Below are 17,703 nucleotides of genomic sequence, written 5' to 3'. Positions count from 1 at the left end.
ACCTGCTCTTGTTCATGGCTAGTTGTCTTTTGTAGCAGGGGAAAAAATTGTTTTTAACAAAAAAATGATTCAGAATTCTTTGAGTTTTTTCATTAAAAAACGCTTTAGTTTTCTCATTTTAATTCAATGTTCTTTCCTTTCAGGGAAGAGAAAGGAGAAGCTAGGAGAAGCCGAGCTCGCCGCCGGCGATTTCATCCAGCCTCCGGATATCCATGCTGAAAGCGAATTTTAATTGTAATTTGTGGCGTTATCCTCTTAGAAAATTTTGTTTGTATTATTTAACTCCCCATCCCCCCCCCCCCCCCCCAAACTAAATTGCTGGGTTAGGTTAGGCTAGGTTAAGTTATACGGCTAGGTAGAGGCCAGGCGCCGTTTTTCTAGGGGGGGGGGGGGGGTATTTCCTAAGAGGATAACATCATTTTGTTCTTTCAGAACATTTACGTTAACCTCTCTTTGATTGCAGCGCCCATATATTTTAGAATTAAGTACCCATGGTGACAGTGATCGAGCCCCACTGGTCGTGCAGATATATAATTTCCTGCATATAAACATTAATAAACATTATTTACCCCTAAAGCCGACGATTACGTATGCACGTGTACAGTTTTTTAAGCTTCTGGCTATAGCTCTCTAGGAGATCTTAATTGATATGTTTTATTTTTTGTTTTTGTTTTTTGATATTTTTGTTATGTTGTTTTATATTATTTATTATTATTTATTTTATAGCAAATTAACAAATTTTCTGGGTTCAACATTGTTGTTATAATAAAACTCCATGCAACTGCAGAATTCTGCAAAAGTCACGACCAGTGGGGCTCGATTATATATGCGTTCGTCGGCTTTTCAGGGAAGGCAGGAAATTTATATAGGTATTATCCAGGTCAGGACTGGAACAAACAAAATTTTATGTATATATTGTATATAGTTATTTTTTTCAAAGTAAAAAAATGTCAGACCAACGCTGGATGACGTATGTATAATTGGATCACTATTTTGATAGGTAAGTTTAATTAATTTTATAGACAATCAAAGAATAAATAAGGGTATTTTCTTATGTTTGTAACTCTAACTCTTTATTTTGTGAGTTCCTTTGACATTTAATTTTGGTTTCAAAAAGTGTCACTCCCCCCCCCCCCCTTTTTTGCTTTCTCCTTCTTTCGTTATATGTAAACAAGTAATAACCTTATTATTATAACCAGGGGTGTATATTCTGCACAAGATTTATTTTTTTTCCCCTGCTACAAAATTTTTTATTTTTTTTCCCCCCTAGATTTTTCTGAAAAAGTAGGGGGGGAAATAGAAAAATATTTAAAGAACTCTATATTTCATTTATTTTATCCCTCCTACCACACATTTTTTTAGTTTTTTTAACCAAGGAGGGGGGCAAAATGGAAAAAATGTTTTCAGTTTTCTTAATTTTTACATTTTTTTTTCCTCCAACCACTTATTTTTTATTCCCCCCCCCCCCCCCTGAGCAGGGGATCCCATGCAGAATATACATCCCTGATTATAACATATACTTCTTATTTCAGGAGTTACCTATACACCCCTGTTAGACGTTATTGAAATGGGAGACAATTTGATTGGTACACTCTCTAAAGCTCTACTGAAGCGTATAAGAAGTGGAGATAAGACGAAAAATGTACAGGTGACTTTTTACAACTAATTATTTCTACATATTTAAGATGAGACCTTACTTTTCATTACTGTACTTAAAGTATAATCTATGCTCGACTTTAATTTCTATTTTTCACTTGCAGTCAGCGCACTATAAACATGCTTGCTCTTACACCAGTATAGTCATATGTACTGTAATCAATTGACACGTGTAGCTTGCCCAAATAACGATCCATAACAACTCCCCTATATTATTTTAAATAAGTAATTCACTAATTATGTAATCTTTTTCCAGTTGCAGCATAAACTGAGGTCCATAAGAAAACTCTTCTGTAAGGTAACGAGAACCAGAAAATGGCGCATGCAGAAACATCAACAAAGTGAAGACAGTCAGCCATTACTAGAAGAAGAACAGCAGGAGGATTTGATGGATGTGGAATATGAGAACGAAACTGCATCGTCAAAAGGTAACCTACAATATCTGTAATATAAAGTAGAACGATGTCGGTCTGTCTGTTTGTTGTTTGTTTGTCCAAATTCCCACAAACATTGTCTCCCAATTTTTGTTTTTTATTTTCCTTTCAATCTAAATTTCAAACAATTGGTTTGATCAAACGTTAGTTAAGTTTGTCTCAAGATATCCTTGTTCCAGGGGTGTATATTCTACATGGGATCCCTTAACCTAACCCACCTTCACCCACTCTCTACATTTATCTACTTTTTCTGGAATTTTTAATTTTTTAACTTTCTAATTTGACTAGTTTTTCTTTACGGCATTATCCTTATACTAAAGTAACAGGATGTCTGTGTGTCTGTTCAAAAGGATCTTGCTAACCGCTGAACCGATTGGGTTCTCCTTTACAGGGTACCTTCACATAGGTCCCGGGAAGGTTTATAACTATAAAACACCATGTTTAACATCGTATTTTTTTAGGTAAAGTTTGTACAGGCTGCAATACCAACTTCACAAAGGAAACCGAAAGTATATGTTATCAATGCTACGCAAACCAAGTTTTGGAGCGATTAAATAACAATCCTGAAGAAACAAACTACATTAATATTGTTGTAGACAATATTAACAACAATAATACCAACGATAATAATGATGCAGACAATGACAGCATTCAAGATGCCGAGGACTGGGACCACGTCGAATTGTTTGATATACCTGAAGATTATTTTGACCCAGATGATGACGATGACCCTGATGACGAACCTGATGGCGAACCTGATGGCGATCATGACGGGGATCAATTCAAACATCTTACAGAACTTGAGAAAGAAATTGTTAATGATTTCAGAAGCGTTTGTGTTCTAGACAACCCCATCTCTCACAACAAAGTTAGAATCATCCTGGCGATTCTGAAACGCTCGTGTATTTTCAAATTTCCGTCATATAATACATTATTCAAACCCAAATACAAAGTTGAAATCAAAGAAAACAAATATAATCCTACAAATGCTCCTGGTTCACTGATTGAGTGCAGGTATGTTTATATACGATTTAGAAAGCGTAGCATTTCTATAATCATTACCAGAATTTCCGTACGTCCATTCTAAACATGTCGATTTTTCTCCTTTTTTAACAACAAACTTTCAAGTGTTCTAATTATCAGTTTGATCATTCTTTGGTATATTGCTTCCTGCGACAACTTGAGAACAATATTATAAGCGAAGCCACTCTATAATTAATTCCTTAAAATTTAAGTATGTGCATAAACCTTATCCTTCTTGAAGTATTTTTTTTTAACAAATTTACTTACATTCAATTTTGGTTCGACTTTAATATTTTTAAATTCAGTTCAGATACTTCACAATTGTTAATGTCCGTTTGTCGTACCGTTACAGTGCTTTGGTTTTTATGGATGTTGTCATCCTTGTTCCATTACTTTTCATCGTAATATTATTTGGAGCCCGATGGTGCAAAATTTCTTTGAATTGTGCAAGTTTTAGTTAAAAATATATTTCTTTTTCCAGATTCCCTACCTATGAGATCCTCCAAGACGCCATCACAGACTTTAAACGGTTGAATGGACAACAGGCCGTTGATGATCATATAACTTTTGACATCTCGGGCGACGGAGTGAAAGCAGCTCAGGGATCTCATATCTCCTATTATACTGTCTGGATTAGGTAAGTAATTAATATATTGTGGATTTGAAAGGGTTGGGTTGGGATAAAGTTCTTTTCATATACAGCATGACCCTCGAAAAAATAATTTTTAGGATTGGCAGCCTATATTTCAAAGGATATCAAAATATTTGTTTTACATCAATTGACAGCCCAGATTTTTAAAGCCAAAGTTTAGGAAACCATTCAATAAACAAATAAGAAAGAAAACTAAGTTTACAATTGATACTTTTTTCTATTGCATACATTTTAAAAATCTGTCTTACTGTATACCAGGACTTAATTAATACCATAAGTAAACCTAGTTTTTACCACTTTTACGGTAAAATTTTACCAGCCTTTACGTTTTATAAATCAGTGACTACAATTTTAAGTCTAAGGTATTAAATGCTATTATTATTAATTCTTCTTTATTATTTCAGGTTATTCTTCAACAAGGATTTCAGTGTTATATTGCCAGTCAGCATATTTGAGAAGACGAGGAGGCGTCCCTACAGTTACAACTTTCTGGATAATGTTACCCGATTCATCAACAAACTAATTCAAGAAGGATTACCTGGACATACCTTTCAATGTAGAACCATCATCCACGATGCCGTTGCCAGAGCCGATGTATTCGGCATTCTTGGCCATGGATCAAAAAATGGATGCCCACACTGTGACCTTCCAGGGATGGCTTTTTCACAGACTTATCTCCGTCAAAAGAACTTGGTATTGTTCGAATCAATGAATGTATTTTACCCCAGTGACAGTCAAAATATGGGTACGCCGAGGTCTGACGAGAAATTCCGCAAGTTAGAGGAAAATAATCAGAACATGAAAACCAGTTTTTCTGAGCTTGACCCGAGCTTGGATTTAATACAAGATACCCCCAGTGATCCGATGCACGCGTTGCACCTGGGCTATGTAAAGAAAGTGATGACGTACCTGAAGAAAGGACGTAATAGTTATCCAGAATTGGAAGAAGAAGACTTAGTTCAAATGGAGAGAATTACAGGGATGTACTGCATTTGACTAAAGAAATGACGCGTAAAATAGGTGTTTTCTTCGCGCATTTCTCGGCACTGCGATAAAATTCTGCATTTTTAGATTTATGTCTATTACACATTATTTGTACGCCTTGTTATGCCGCTTAAAAGAGTGTTAGTTTGAAAAGTTTAAAGAACTTAAATTTTGAAAATTTTCTCCTTATCACCCATATTTTACCATGAACTGCAGTAACTCCAATTATAGATGAAATCAACGATCAATTGAAGCTTGTTGGCGATTTTGATCGCGTTCCCCGTACGTCCATCATGCGCCTGACAGAGAAGAAGCTAGCCCTCAATTTGAAAAGTTCTGAATTCAAAGTACTGGGCTTTTACCATATGATATTTTATGCAGAGGTAGGTTTTTACCATATTATAATCTTTTTAGAATTTAAAGCTTATTTCAGTTTCATTATATTGTATAGCAATAACATTCTTTTTAAATTTGCGCACGTGTGCTATATTATATATATATTTCTATTGAGGAGGGTGGACTTCCAATAAGTATATAGGGCGAAGCCCCTAGAGGCTAGGGGCGAAAGAGCTAGTTTTACCTTAAATTATTACAATGTTTTTTTTTCCAGTTGGCAAATCTTAAAGATGAACAACGTCTGATATGCAAGTTTTTATTCCACATATTGCGCAGTCTCGAAGAGCATATAACAACTGAACGTGTGGCTGAGCTCAAGACTATGATAATGGTCCTGAACTCAAAATTGGCGGAGATGTACGGCGAATCGTGCTTGAGTTACAATACTCACATGCTTTACCATATGCCGGAACATGTCCGCCGATTTGGACCATCCATGGCGTTCAGTTGTTATGCTTTCGAAAGTGCCAATCATGTGATATCAACTTACATCCGAGGATATAATTTTGGCCTTAAAGAGGTTTCAAACAGGTAATACTATTTTTTTTTAGTTGAGTTCCTTTGACTTTTAGTTTTGGTTTCAAGAAGTGTCACTTCTCCCCCCCCCCCCCCCCAACTCTTTACAAATTTTAATGTAATTTTTAAAAATGTAACATAACTTTCTTTCCGTGTATTGCTGATCAAACACTTAAGCTATAACGATTTCACCAGCAACATACCTTTCCGTTTAACAGCCATTAATGACATAAATGAAATATTTAGATTGTTGATATTTCACACAGTGAAACCGTACATAAATGAAAAGCTGGCTGTCAGGGGAAAAAGGAATGCCAACAAACGAAAGTTCGAAAGAAATCAATTCTATACAGACTGCCAAGACCTCTACTTTGTCCCAGACTGCCGTCGTGATAAAACAGTATGGTTGGTCCACAAAGTGAGGACATTTTTTCCGGCATACACCTTTCCTGAAGATTCCAGAATAATAGGTAGGGGTGTATATTTTGCACATGATTAATTGTTGTATAGAAATATTTCATGAACTATACATTTCATCTAATTCCTTTTTAACCTACCACAATTTATTTGTAATTCTCTTATCATGCCAGGAGGAGAGTGTGGTAAAGGGGGGGTCTAGGAAATATGAATTAAGTTTTATGGTTTTAAACACTGAAAATATACACCCCTGGTATTAGGAGTAGGCAAGACTGACGATCCCGAAGACTATAGCCATCCTCCAACACAACTAGCCTCCAACCTACTGAAGTACAGAGTAGCACATATCTCCGTACACCTGTTGCATCAAGATGTCTCCATCGTAATTCCTATCGGAATTTAATTTTGTACATTGAAAGCAGAGAAAGGGGGGGGGGGGAAATGACACTTTTTGAAACCAAAACTAAAAGTTCCATATTGTACCCTTATAAAACAACTGCCATGCAAAATGACAGATCTGTAACTGTTTCTTTAGTTCAGTTCCTTTGACTTTTAGTTTTGGTTTCAAAAAGTGTCACTTCCCCCCCCCCCCCCCCTTTTGTTATAATATGTATGTAAAATGTTGTAAAATTCAACTGAAGGCCCTTCCCTCTTTATTTGGAATTTATGTGAAATGTACTTTAAAATATTTTTTTCATTAAAATTATTTTTTATAGCTAATTTTAAAAAAGGCATGTCAACTTAATTTAGCAAAACCCTACCTTTTTGGCCATCGATGGGTATGAAGTTAAAGTGTTATAAGTCTAGTCTGTAATTTGAAAGAGTACATGTTTGCAATTTAATTTAATTTTACATAAAATTTTAATTTCTGTCTACACATTTCAGATTTAAAACTATGCAAATTGCCCATGCCAACGACCTGGATACAACAGCGTAATTTCGACTTGCAATTGACCAAGCTAGATCCCAAAATGACGAGGACTGGAAAGAGTGCTAGTTCTGTAAAGGTAAAAATTATATTTAAGGCCTAATTTACTATTGTACAAATTGCTGCTACCCTTCGCTCTTAAAACTTATAAATTCGCATGTTACCGGATCGAAAGGAAAACCTTATCGGTTCATGCTTAACAGACCACAAAAGATTATTGACCAAGTATAATTATTTATTAATTTTCCACAGTGTGTTTAACATTTGATATTAGTAATTAAAATTCTAGGGGCGTAGCCACTGCTATCTAATATCTTATTATGCATTGTAAATACAACAATTATTTCTTGCTTTAGAACAACAAGCCTACTGGAGGTGGCAAACCTAATGGAAGTGTCAGAGGTGGAATTGCCAAAGCTGCAAGTGCCAAACCTGGAACCAACAAATCTACTGGAGGTGGCAAAGGTACAACAGCAAAGGTAGAATTTTAAGTTTTATTGTTATCGGTTTTTGGTTTGTTGGTGTTTTGTTGTTAAACTAAACTTACTAACATGATGTCTGTTTGTGGGTTGGTACCAACAAATCTCGTTAACCGTTGAACAAATTGGGTCCCTCTAACCATATAACTTAACCTAGCCTAACCTAACACAGTCATTTTGTCGGGAGAGGGGGGGGGGGGAGGGTAAAGTTTTAAAAAATAGAAGAAAAAAATTAGGATAATGCCGGTGTTGTTTAAAACTATAATCCTCGGTAAGTAATGCTTTACAATAATTATCTATATTATTTTTAGAACACAACTAGAACCACAACATCTCCAATAAGGCCAATAAATATTACCCCACCTCCATCTCCACGGGCACGGCACCACTCCGCGAGTCAACGGACCGCGAGAGTTGTAGTTCCTCCTGCAACATCATCACGATCCCAGTCCCAGTCATCACGACCCCAGGGATCATCTGGCCCTTCTGGTGAGATGGAAGAAAGCGAGGTATTATTTTTATTTCATTTTGTCATCCAGAGGATACAAATTACAATTATTTAGGATATATATCGACTTAGCCTGGAAAAAATAACTTGTAAGATTTGACTAAATTTTTGGTAAACATTGACCAATAAAAATTTACCTTGTAAATTTTTACAAACAAGTTGGTCAAATTTTACCAAGTTGATTTTTTGGTCAAAGTCCAAAAATCTGGACTTAGCCTAAAAATTTACCTTGTCAATTTTTACCAAAAAGTTGGTCAAATTTTACCAAGTTTTTTTGTTTGTCAAAGTCCAAAAATGATGGAAGATGCTTAGGATCACTTGCTCTTGTTTGTGGATAGTCTTCTTTTCTACCACGTAGTTTTTAAAATACCAAGACTTGAAAATATGTGGTTTAATATGTTTAATTTTAAGGATTTGTTCACCGGGGCCGTTATGAACCAAATTCAGAACCAATTTCAGCAGCTACGTACTTTCTTGACCTCACAAATGAAAAATCAAATAGAGCCCATTAATGCGTCCATCAGAAACTTGGTAAACAAAACGTCCACAAACCATGAATTAGTGAAGAATGAAATCAAAGACCTGCAAGACAGTGTATCAAGAGATATGGCTGAAAATACTGTAACCCTGACAACAGAAATGAAGAAAACCGGCAAAATTGTGGAAACCTTGGTGACTGATCTAAGAAGACTGACCAATGTGGATGAGCTTGATGAGGAGGAGGCGAATAAAGGGCCTAGTGAGAATCAGGATGTTGTCGTGGACCAGATTTTCTCACCAGAATTTTACAAAGAAAGAATAAAGAACCATGACCCCTTGGAAAAAGATGGTTATATGCGAAGAGAAGAAATTGTCTTTTTCATCCAAAATTTCGAAGACTCACTGAAAGTGGATAAAGGCTGGCAAACCTTACTGAAAGTATGCCGAGACATCATAACCTTCCTATATGTCGTGTTCGAGCAGTTCACCTTTGACGCCCGCATCACCGCTGCCTTTTGGACTGCTCCGGAACTTATTGATGACGAAACTGGTAAGTAAATATTATTTTGTAAATTTGACATGATGAGAAAACGTTTAAAACAGGGAGAAGGGAGGTGGGGGCAAGGGAAATAAACCGAATAAAAGGGGCATTCCTATTCTTGCTAGCAGGTGACCATGTACAATAATCTTTTTATATATATATTTTATTTGTGAAAATAAATCTTGTGCAGAATATACACCCCTGGTACAATAATAAACATGTACCTATGCATAGTTAATTGAAAATTTCATTATTATTTCAGTGGAACGTTTCTTGGATCATTGTAAGTTAGTGCTTAACGAGACGTACCTACATGAAGCTATCCCACCAAATTTGTGGAGAACAGGAACCTATGTGTCTTCAAGCGACCTTTTTCTAGTGAGGAACCACATACAAGCTTGTAGGTAATTCAATTATTTATCGCATCTATTCCGCGTCTATTAAATGTGAAAGTGGTAGTTTCACAAAATGCATTTCAATGTTCTTTAGTTAAAAAAGTAGTTTCACGAAATGTTAACTGCATATTGTATTCTTGTTAAATTGTTAAACTACATTTCTATGGCATATGTTTCAAAGAATTTCAATTTTGTACCATGTATTTTTTTATGTGGCAAGACTTTTAGTTCATCTTTTCTTGATATATGTTATATGTTATATATTGAGACTGTTTTGATATAAACCCTTTTTTTATCTAGGTTCAAGCGCAATTTCGAACACACTTTTAAAAAGGACGCGACTGGTTTTTGTGAAAATATGAAGAGGGCCGAAGATTATATGATTGCTAATGAGGATCCTGTCTGCTGGAGGTTATTTCGAGGGCTGGTAACGCGAAAACAAGAACGCGCATTGTCAACCCCCCTCTACAAGTATGAACAGGTTTTTGAAATCAAGCCAAGCAAGAAGACAAGCAATAAGAAAGGCAAGAAAGACAAGAAAGACAAGAAAGACAAGAAGGAAAAGCCACAGAAACGATCACCCTTACAGATGTGTGAATTGTATCTGGCCCCTGCAGAGATACAAAGAATTAAGCGGCGTATTAAACCGAAGACAATCACAACTTCAACACCAGGTGTTACAGCCGAAGACAAAAAATTTTACTACATGTTAGGTGCCCACTCAATGGGTTGCTTACCCCACGAAGTTCAAGGAAAGAACCAGATTTACTTGAAAAGAAACAATGACAGGTCGAGTACTACATTTCAGATCAAAAATTATGCAGACATTGGGAATGCAAAGAAATCCAAGTAATTTTTCAAGACAGTCCATAGTGATAAGAAGGTTATACAAAGAGCTGTAATGTATTATTCGTACGCCACAAACAATTTGAAACCAGAAATGAGTGAAGAACAGACAAAGATTCACAATGCCAGTGAGAAAGCAACAAAAATTTCCAGAAATAGAAAGATGAATGCTGCTGATGAATCCACTGCTGATGATTCCACTGCTGATGATTCCACTGCTGATGATTCCACTGCTGATGAATCCACTGATGGTGAAGACAATGATGGTGGAGGCAATGCTGTTGAAGACAATGATGCTGAAGGCAATGCTGTTGAAGAAAATGGTATGGAAAACATTGCTGATGAAGAAAGCAACAATGGTGAGGAGCTTGTAATTGATGACGGAGGCGACGACGTTGAAATGAATTCAAATGATGATCAGATTGGGAATGAGTTACGCATACCACCCGCGGAGAATCCAGCAGTAACTCCAGAACCAGTAAAGCAACCAGTAAAGCCACGTAGGTTATATGAAGATCCAATTGTCAACAGCCAGTCCAATAATAAACCCAAAGTAAATGTATTTGAAAACATCACAAGCTCAAAAAGGAAGAAGCATGGAAAGGGCTCGAAAAAGTCGAAGAAGATAATTATTTCTGAAACAGACGATGAGGGCCAAAATGTGGGAAATCTTGATGATACAGTCCCAATGCAAGATGATGAACAACCACCAAACTTTCCACCACTGCAAAGACAGAAAGAATTTTATGGACGAAATAATTCAATCACAGGTACATATTTGTTGAACATTAATTATTATTTATAAGTTTTATCTTTCCTCGTATTGTGTATATACTGCACAAGATTTTTTTTCCTCTGCTACTAATTTTTTTAAAATTTTTCTTCCCCCCCCCCCTAGTTTTTTTTCACCAAGTAGGGGGAAAATTGAAAAATATTTAAAGAACTCTATGATTTATTTATTCTATCCCTCCTACAACACATTTCCTTTTAAAATTTTTTTTTCAACCAAGTAGGGGGGGTGGGGGGGTGGAAAAAATGTTTTCAGTACTTGCTTTTTGTTTGGAAACGTATAAAATTAATGTATAAATTAATTATTTACAGGCAACAGTAACGAGAGACAGGTGACTGGAAAGGCAACAAGTGTCGTGGAGGAAAGCAGCAGTGATGAGAATGATGAGGATGCCGAAGGTATTGTTATTTATAGTTTGAAAAACGTAGGAACTGTATCACCTAAATTTAAGTTTATTAATATTTTAGTTGAGAAGTAGTCTTAGATAAAAACCCTGTGGATTAATTTTGTTTTAAGGGAAACTTCGTACAGGCCCTGACAGGGTTTTAGGCTAAAATTTGTATGGGCGCAGCCGCTATCTATAATACTAAGTAGCTTAATGTCTGTCCGGCCGTCAGAAGCTTAAGATCTCAGTAACCACTGAATCGATCGAGGTTACGGTAAAATTTTACCACCTTTTAAATCGTATAGGCTGGTAAAATTTTACCATAAAAGTGGTAAAAACTAGGTTTTTTATGGTATTAATTGTATCCTGGAGATCGGATTCTACTCTTCTGTGTATTGGTCCTGCGGTGATTTTAAGCTATTTCCTTGGAGGGGGGGGGGGGTTGGGTAACATTTATACTATTTGAAATAATGACTATAATAATTATTTAGATGATGTGCCGATCATTCCAAAGAAGAACCGGGAGCGAAGGCAAACCGCATTGGAAGCCGAAGCAAAAACCAAGAGAAGTTTACAGCTGGACTCAAATGAACCATCATTCGAGGTGGATAACGAAGATGACGGAAACCAGAGTGACGAAATTTTGGAGGTTGAGGACATTGAGGACAAGAATGACGGCAATGCAAGTAAGGAAATTCGGATACATCCATGTGGAATAATATTACCCAAACTTGCCATTATAATTGAAAACCACACGGGTCATTATGAGGTTGTTGCAGTAGGCTCAAATGTTTCTATATACAACCAAATGGAAATTTTAGAACTCATCAACATTGACGGTAAGTTACAGGTCTTAATGTAATAAATGGGGGGGGGGGGGTGGGCGAAAGTGACACTTTTTTGGGGCTTTTATTGGCGGTTCTCGGCGGTGGCGACGCCGTTTCTTCACAGTTCCATATTGTACCCCTATAAAGCAACTGCCAATGCAAAATTCCCCCTTTTATCTTTGATTGGCATATAAATATAGGGTAAAAAATATTGCTTGTTTTCATTTGAATCTGATTAATAGTAACTAATGTTCATATAGGTATGGAAATAATATTGAAGCTACAATTATGTACATTTGCTTTAACATTTTTTATTTCTTTGTAGGAGAAAAAGCAAAGTGGAAAAAAGATGAAGAAGAAGGTGATTTAATTTCTGACATCAAAGAAGAAGCACCAGAAAGTGATGATACAGATCAAGGTCATCAATCAGACCCAGACACTGGAACTGGCAGTAGTAGTAGTAGTGAAGAAGAAGAAGATGAACGCAGGCCAAAAGCAAAAGTGGCCCAAAAGCCAAAGCCTACCAAAGAAGTTCCTAAACGTCCCAGAAAACAAACAAAATTTCCATCAACGAATCAAATTGAAGCGGTGTTGTACAGAAACCAGAGCAGAGCAAGCACGAGCAGAGCACAAAATGAAAGCCGGGAATATGCTGAAAGTTGCGGAGGCACATCAAATCCTGATGAAGACGTAAACCCACAACCAGGTTGTAGTTATAGTCAACTCAGTGCAGAGCCAGGTTGTAGTAATAGTCAACTCAGTGAGCAACCTAACCAAATTAGGATGCAGCAAATGTTGAACAGAACAAATACACATTTGCCCGATTTCGGCCAGCGTGGTGAGACTCGGACAAGAAGAGATGCCAACAAACGAGTAAAGGCCAACATGAAGAGGCAAAGATTGTGGGAACAGGGAATCAGGCCTGAAGATGAAGAGTTAGAGAAGAAGAAAAGATCAAGCTCCAGACCACCACAGAGAGCAAGTTCTCAACAATGTTCTCAGAACATAAACAATTACAGTATCTTTGGCAGCTACATTACAGCTGATTCGGGAAAGGGGTGTATATTCTGCACAAGAAATATTGTTTGTCCACGGCTAAAAATTTTTAAAATTTACAAATGTTTTCAGTTTTCTTAATTATTACCTTTTTTTCTTACCTCCATCTATTTATATTTAATGAAATATAATATACATCCCTGTGCAGACTTGGAAAAAATATTACACATCCGAACCATGTAGAATATACATCCCTGGCAGAATGGAGACAAGTATTATCCGTCGGAACTTTCGTCTGAAAACGAAGAACAAGACGAAGAACAAGACGAAGAACAAGACGAAGAACAAGACGAAGAACAAGACGAAGACCTGATAGCTCCCAGTCAATCCCAATAATTCCAGGACTTTACGTATATATATATTTATATGTAATTTTTTTTTATGTCATAAGTTTCATCTTCAACTTTTTTTTATAATATCTAGAAAGGAGTAGTTTCCCAAAATGCATTTGAAGTTAATTTAGTGAACCGTATATTTGAACCTGTTTAAATGTGTTTAAACTTTATTTATATGGCATAAATTTGAAGAAAGTTAAATTTTCTACCACGTACTTTTACCATCTTAACAAAGAAAAATATGCAATTCACAAAATTAAGTTCAAATGCATTTTGTGAAACTACCCCTTTCCACCAATTAAGTTTAATGAGCTTAAAGTTAAGAGCTTAAACTGAAAATTTTTTGTTGTATAATCTGTTGCATTTTTTGTAATTCAGTATATAGCAGTTGTAGTTTACCCCCTAAACTAAGGAAAAAAAGTATTCACAACTAGCTTTTGTTAATTTTATATATTTGTTTAATTTTGTATATAAATATTATATATATGACAGTTATCGTAGGGAATGTTTTAATTAATACGGTGGTAGATTTCCATGGTAAAATCCGTAATGTTTCTGTGCTGTAATTAAAAAAGAGAACGTTTCAAATTTGTATTAACTTTTTGTAAATGAAATTTGTCTATATACTTGTTTACAATATAAGATATACCAATATGTGATCTTGCTGGACCCTATTATATTAAAATTCCCTACGTCAGTTTTTTGGACATTTATTCATGAAAATTTATAATTACCAGTGATAATTTGTTTCTTTTCAAATTTAATATAGAATGTCCGACATGTCCATGTCAGCCACAGCAGCAGCCGACTTAGAGAGAGACGAACAGCACGAAGAACAGAAGCCGGAAACCACAAGTGGGTGAGTAATATTTTAATATGTATAAAACGAAGTAGAATGATGTCTGTCTGTCTGTCTGTCCGTCCGTCCGTCCGTCCCTAGCTATATTTTGGTAACCATTCATCGAATCGGATTCGACAATCCATCACAACATAATTACATAAATACATATTACATATTTTTTGGTAATTACTTCTTTGGGCAAAGGTCCGATTACCTGGGATATATAATATATATTTATATATTTCAGTGATAGCGAAAAAGAGAAGAACGAAATGAGTGTGTCTGAGCCTGAGCTGCCTGCTAAGCTGGCTGACCTGCCTGATACCCCTCCTAAATCGTCTGATACAGAAGATTTGAACCTAACTTTGGATTGCACTACGTAAGTTTATTTATTTTTGTTACCATTCTATTTCTGTTCGGAAGGTGGTAGTAGCCGGATTGAAAAGAGTAGGATAAACATTATTGTTATGGTGAATAATTATAGTTTCATTCAGGGGTGTACATTACGCACAAGATTTATTTTGTTCCCGTGGTACAAAATTTTGTATTTTTTTCCCACCTATTTTTATCTCACCAAGTAGGGACGGAAATGGAGAAATATTGAAAGAACTAAAATTTTTGGTCCTACCACACATATTTTAGTTATTTTCCCCCCACCACCTGAACAGGGGATCCCATATAGGATATACACCCCTGATATTTCAAATTAGCAGCTACGCTAAACCCTCTAATATGAAGTATATCTCTTAAAGTTTCTTTTGCCACTCCCTTCCCTTGCCGGTACCTATGAGAAGAACCCGATCTGTTCAGTGGTTATCGAGATCCTTCGGTACATAAACACGGACATCCTGTTACTTTAGTATTATTTTTTTTTATTTTTCAGGGACGACGATGGATGGGAGACAATGCAGAAAATAAAACAAGACCTTAGGGCAGCAAAGCAAAAAATTGCTTCTTTGGAAGAGGAGATCGCTTGTTTGGAAACACAAACAAAGTAAGAAATTTTTTTCACTTCTTTTTTGGGTATTTAATCCGGGCGACTGTGTTGTAAATGATTTTTCGGTACAGACAAATTCACCTTTATATATTACAAAACTAGCAAGTATGCCTCTAGGGGTAAGGTGGGAGGGGTAAATGTGGACCAAAAAAAAAGTTTACTATTTAATTATAATATGATTGCTTAATTCAGGGAGCAATCCAAGAGATGTCCGGCGGCACAAAAGGATGACCAGAAGGTCGGACAAGCCTCTGTTATGGAAGGAGAAGCAAAGTAAGATATCCTATTATATAAAGTAGTAAGCGTTTTTTGTTTGTCCCGAAGGATAACCGCTAAACCGATATTGTTCTCCTTTAAAGTGAAGCTTCTTATAGGTCCTGGAAAGGTTTTAAACTATTTTTGTGCAGGGTGTCTTCACCCCCTCCCCCAAAAAATATTTTTACTCTTCTGAAACTGAAATTGAAAATGGGAAGATGTTGATTTTTCCCCTTCCAACCTTAAGTGCCCCTAGAGGTTTCTAGGGGCGTAGCCACTAGTTTCTTTTAATAATCTTTTTTCATACTTTATCCGGGCGACTGTGTTGTAAATGATTTTTCGGTACAGACAAATTCACCTTTATATATTAAAAAACTAGCAAGTATGCCTCTAGGGGTAAGGTGGGAGTGGTAAATGTGGACCATAAAAAGTTTACTATTTAATAATAATATGATTGCTTAATTCAGGGAGCAATCCGAGAAATGTCCGGCGGCACAAAATGATGATCAGAAGGTCGGACAAGCCTCTGTTATGGAAGGAGAAGCAAAGTAAGATATCCTGTTATATAAAGTAGTAAGCGTTTTTTGTCTGTCCCGAAGGATAACCGCTAAACCGATATTGTTCTCCTTTAAAGTGAAGCTTCTTATAGGTCCTAGAAAGGTTTTAAACTATTTTTGTGCAGGGTGTCTTCACCCCCTCCCCCAAAAAATATTTTTACTCTTCTGAAACTGAAATTGAAAATGGGAAGATGTAGATTTTTCCCCTTCCAACCTTAAGTGCCCCTAGAGGTTTCTAGGGGCGTAGCCACTAGTTTCTTTTAATAATCTTTTTTCATACTTTATCCGGGCGACTGTGTTGTAAATGATTTTTCGGTACAGACAAATTCACCTTTATATATTACAAAACTAGCAAGTATGCCTCTAGGGGTAAGGTGGGAGTGGTAAATGTGGACCATAAAAAGTTTACTATTTAATAATAATATGATTGCTTAATTCAGGGAGCAATCCGAGAAATGTCCGGCGGCACAAAATGATGATCAGAAGGTCGGACAAGCCTCTGTTATGGAAGGAGAAGCAAAGTAAGATATCCTATTATATAAAGTAGTAAGCGTTTTTTGTCTGTCCCGAAGGATAACCGCTAAACCGATATTGTTCTCCTTTAAAGTGAAGCTTCTTATAGGTCCTGGAAAGGTTTTAAACTATTTTTGTGCAGGGTGTCTTCACCCCCTCCCCCAAAAAATATTTTTACTCTTCTGAAACTGAAATTGAAAATGGGAAGATGTAGATTTTTCCCCTTCCAACCTTAAGTGCCCCTAGAGGTTTCTAGGGGCGTAGCCACTAGTTTCTTTTAATAATCTTTTTTCATACTTTATCCGGGCGACTGTGTTGTAAATGATTTTTCGGTACAGACAAATTCACCTTTATATATTACAAAACTAGCAAGTATGCCTCTAGGGGTAAGGTGGGAGTGGTAAATGTGGACCATAAAAAGTTTACTATTTAATAATAATATGATTGCTTAATTCAGGGAGCAATCCGAGAAATGTCCGGCGGCACAAAATGATGATCAGAAGGTCGGACAAGCCTCTGTTATGGAAGGAGAAGCAAAGTAAGATATCCTATTATATAAAGTAGTAAGCGTTTTTTGTCTGTCCCGAAGGATAACCGCTAAACCGATATTGTTCTCCTTTAAAGTGAAGCTTCTTATAGGTCCTGGAAAGGTTTTAAACTATTTTTGTGCAGGGTGTCTTCACCCCCTCCCCCAAAAAATATTTTTACTCTTCTGAAACTGAAATTGAAAATGGGAAGATGTTGATTTTTCCCCTTCCAACCTTAAGTGCCCCTAGAGGTTTCTAGGGGCGTAGCCACTAGTTTCTTTTAATAATCTTTTTTCATACTTTATCCGGGCGACTGTGTTGTAAATGATTTTTCGGTACAGACAAATTCACCTTTATATATTACA

General features: G+C 36.3%; 4 protein-coding genes across 5 annotated transcripts; all 4 read left to right on the top strand.

Annotated features, from left to right (window-relative positions):
- The first annotated feature begins 5,570 nt into the window (after nucleotides 1-5,570).
- On the top strand, nucleotides 5,571-6,654 carry LOC145312259 (uncharacterized). Its single transcript, XM_080151493.1, has 3 exons — nucleotides 5,571-5,676; nucleotides 5,908-6,131; nucleotides 6,339-6,654. Exons 1-3 carry the CDS (start codon nucleotides 5,582-5,584, stop codon nucleotides 6,479-6,481), a joined length of 462 nt encoding a protein of 153 aa, XP_080007619.1. The 5' UTR covers nucleotides 5,571-5,581; the 3' UTR covers nucleotides 6,482-6,654.
- A 32-nt stretch (nucleotides 6,655-6,686) lies between these two features.
- Nucleotides 6,687-10,076, top strand: LOC145312257 (uncharacterized). 2 transcript variants are annotated; one of them, XM_080151491.1, is made up of 3 exons: nucleotides 6,687-7,994; nucleotides 8,405-9,023; nucleotides 9,277-10,076. In XM_080151491.1, exons 1-3 carry the CDS (start codon nucleotides 7,980-7,982, stop codon nucleotides 9,420-9,422), a joined length of 780 nt encoding a protein of 259 aa, XP_080007617.1. In that variant the 5' UTR covers nucleotides 6,687-7,979; the 3' UTR covers nucleotides 9,423-10,076. The 2 variants fall into 2 exon arrangements, with proteins under 2 accessions (XP_080007617.1, XP_080007615.1); XM_080151489.1 differs by having other exon boundaries at nucleotides 6,687-9,023.
- Nucleotides 10,077-10,310: 234 nt separating this feature from the next.
- LOC145312256 (uncharacterized) lies at nucleotides 10,311-12,310 on the top strand. Its single transcript, XM_080151488.1, has 3 exons — nucleotides 10,311-11,025; nucleotides 11,357-11,443; nucleotides 11,922-12,310. Exons 1-3 carry the CDS (start codon nucleotides 10,311-10,313, stop codon nucleotides 12,290-12,292), a joined length of 1,173 nt encoding a protein of 390 aa, XP_080007614.1. The 3' UTR covers nucleotides 12,293-12,310.
- A 2,091-nt stretch (nucleotides 12,311-14,401) lies between these two features.
- Nucleotides 14,402-16,692, top strand: LOC145312258 (uncharacterized). The gene is made up of 4 exons (XM_080151492.1): nucleotides 14,402-14,507; nucleotides 14,737-14,868; nucleotides 15,373-15,483; nucleotides 15,679-16,692. Exons 1-4 carry the CDS (start codon nucleotides 14,419-14,421, stop codon nucleotides 15,761-15,763), a joined length of 417 nt encoding a protein of 138 aa, XP_080007618.1. The 5' UTR covers nucleotides 14,402-14,418; the 3' UTR covers nucleotides 15,764-16,692.
- Nucleotides 16,693-17,703: the final 1,011 nt, after the last annotated feature.

The sequence above is a fragment of the Acartia tonsa genome, chromosome 2 (genome assembly GCF_053477335.1).
Source record: "Acartia tonsa isolate MP-2025a chromosome 2, ASM5347733v1, whole genome shotgun sequence".
NCBI classification, from domain to species: domain Eukaryota; kingdom Metazoa; phylum Arthropoda; class Copepoda; order Calanoida; family Acartiidae; genus Acartia; species Acartia tonsa.
Note: the sequence above shows the minus strand (reverse complement) of the source record. Positions and strands in the feature narration are given on the sequence as shown.

Excerpts from the sequence above, each read along its gene's own strand:
- LOC145312259 (XM_080151493.1), top strand. The coding sequence starts at position 5,582 with ATGGCGTTCAGTTGTTATGCTTTCGAAAGTGCCAATCATGTGATATCA. Across the intron at positions 5,677-5,907 it reads CTTAAAGAGGTTTCAAACAG|ATTGTTGATATTTCACACAG; the intron begins GTAATACTATTT and ends TGAAATATTTAG. Across the intron at positions 6,132-6,338 it reads TGAAGATTCCAGAATAATAG|GAGTAGGCAAGACTGACGAT; the intron begins GTAGGGGTGTAT and ends CCCTGGTATTAG.
- LOC145312257 (XM_080151489.1), top strand. The coding sequence starts at position 8,378 with ATGTGGTTTAATATGTTTAATTTTAAGGATTTGTTCACCGGGGCCGTT. Across the intron at positions 9,024-9,276 it reads ACTTATTGATGACGAAACTG|TGGAACGTTTCTTGGATCAT; the intron begins GTAAGTAAATAT and ends TTATTATTTCAG.
- LOC145312256 (XM_080151488.1), top strand. The coding sequence starts at position 10,311 with ATGTATTATTCGTACGCCACAAACAATTTGAAACCAGAAATGAGTGAA. Across the intron at positions 11,026-11,356 it reads ACGAAATAATTCAATCACAG|GCAACAGTAACGAGAGACAG; the intron begins GTACATATTTGT and ends AATTATTTACAG. Across the intron at positions 11,444-11,921 it reads GAATGATGAGGATGCCGAAG|ATGATGTGCCGATCATTCCA; the intron begins GTATTGTTATTT and ends ATAATTATTTAG.
- LOC145312258 (XM_080151492.1), top strand. The coding sequence starts at position 14,419 with ATGTCCGACATGTCCATGTCAGCCACAGCAGCAGCCGACTTAGAGAGA. Across the intron at positions 14,508-14,736 it reads AAGCCGGAAACCACAAGTGG|TGATAGCGAAAAAGAGAAGA; the intron begins GTGAGTAATATT and ends TATATATTTCAG. Across the intron at positions 15,484-15,678 it reads TGTTTGGAAACACAAACAAA|GGAGCAATCCAAGAGATGTC; the intron begins GTAAGAAATTTT and ends TGCTTAATTCAG.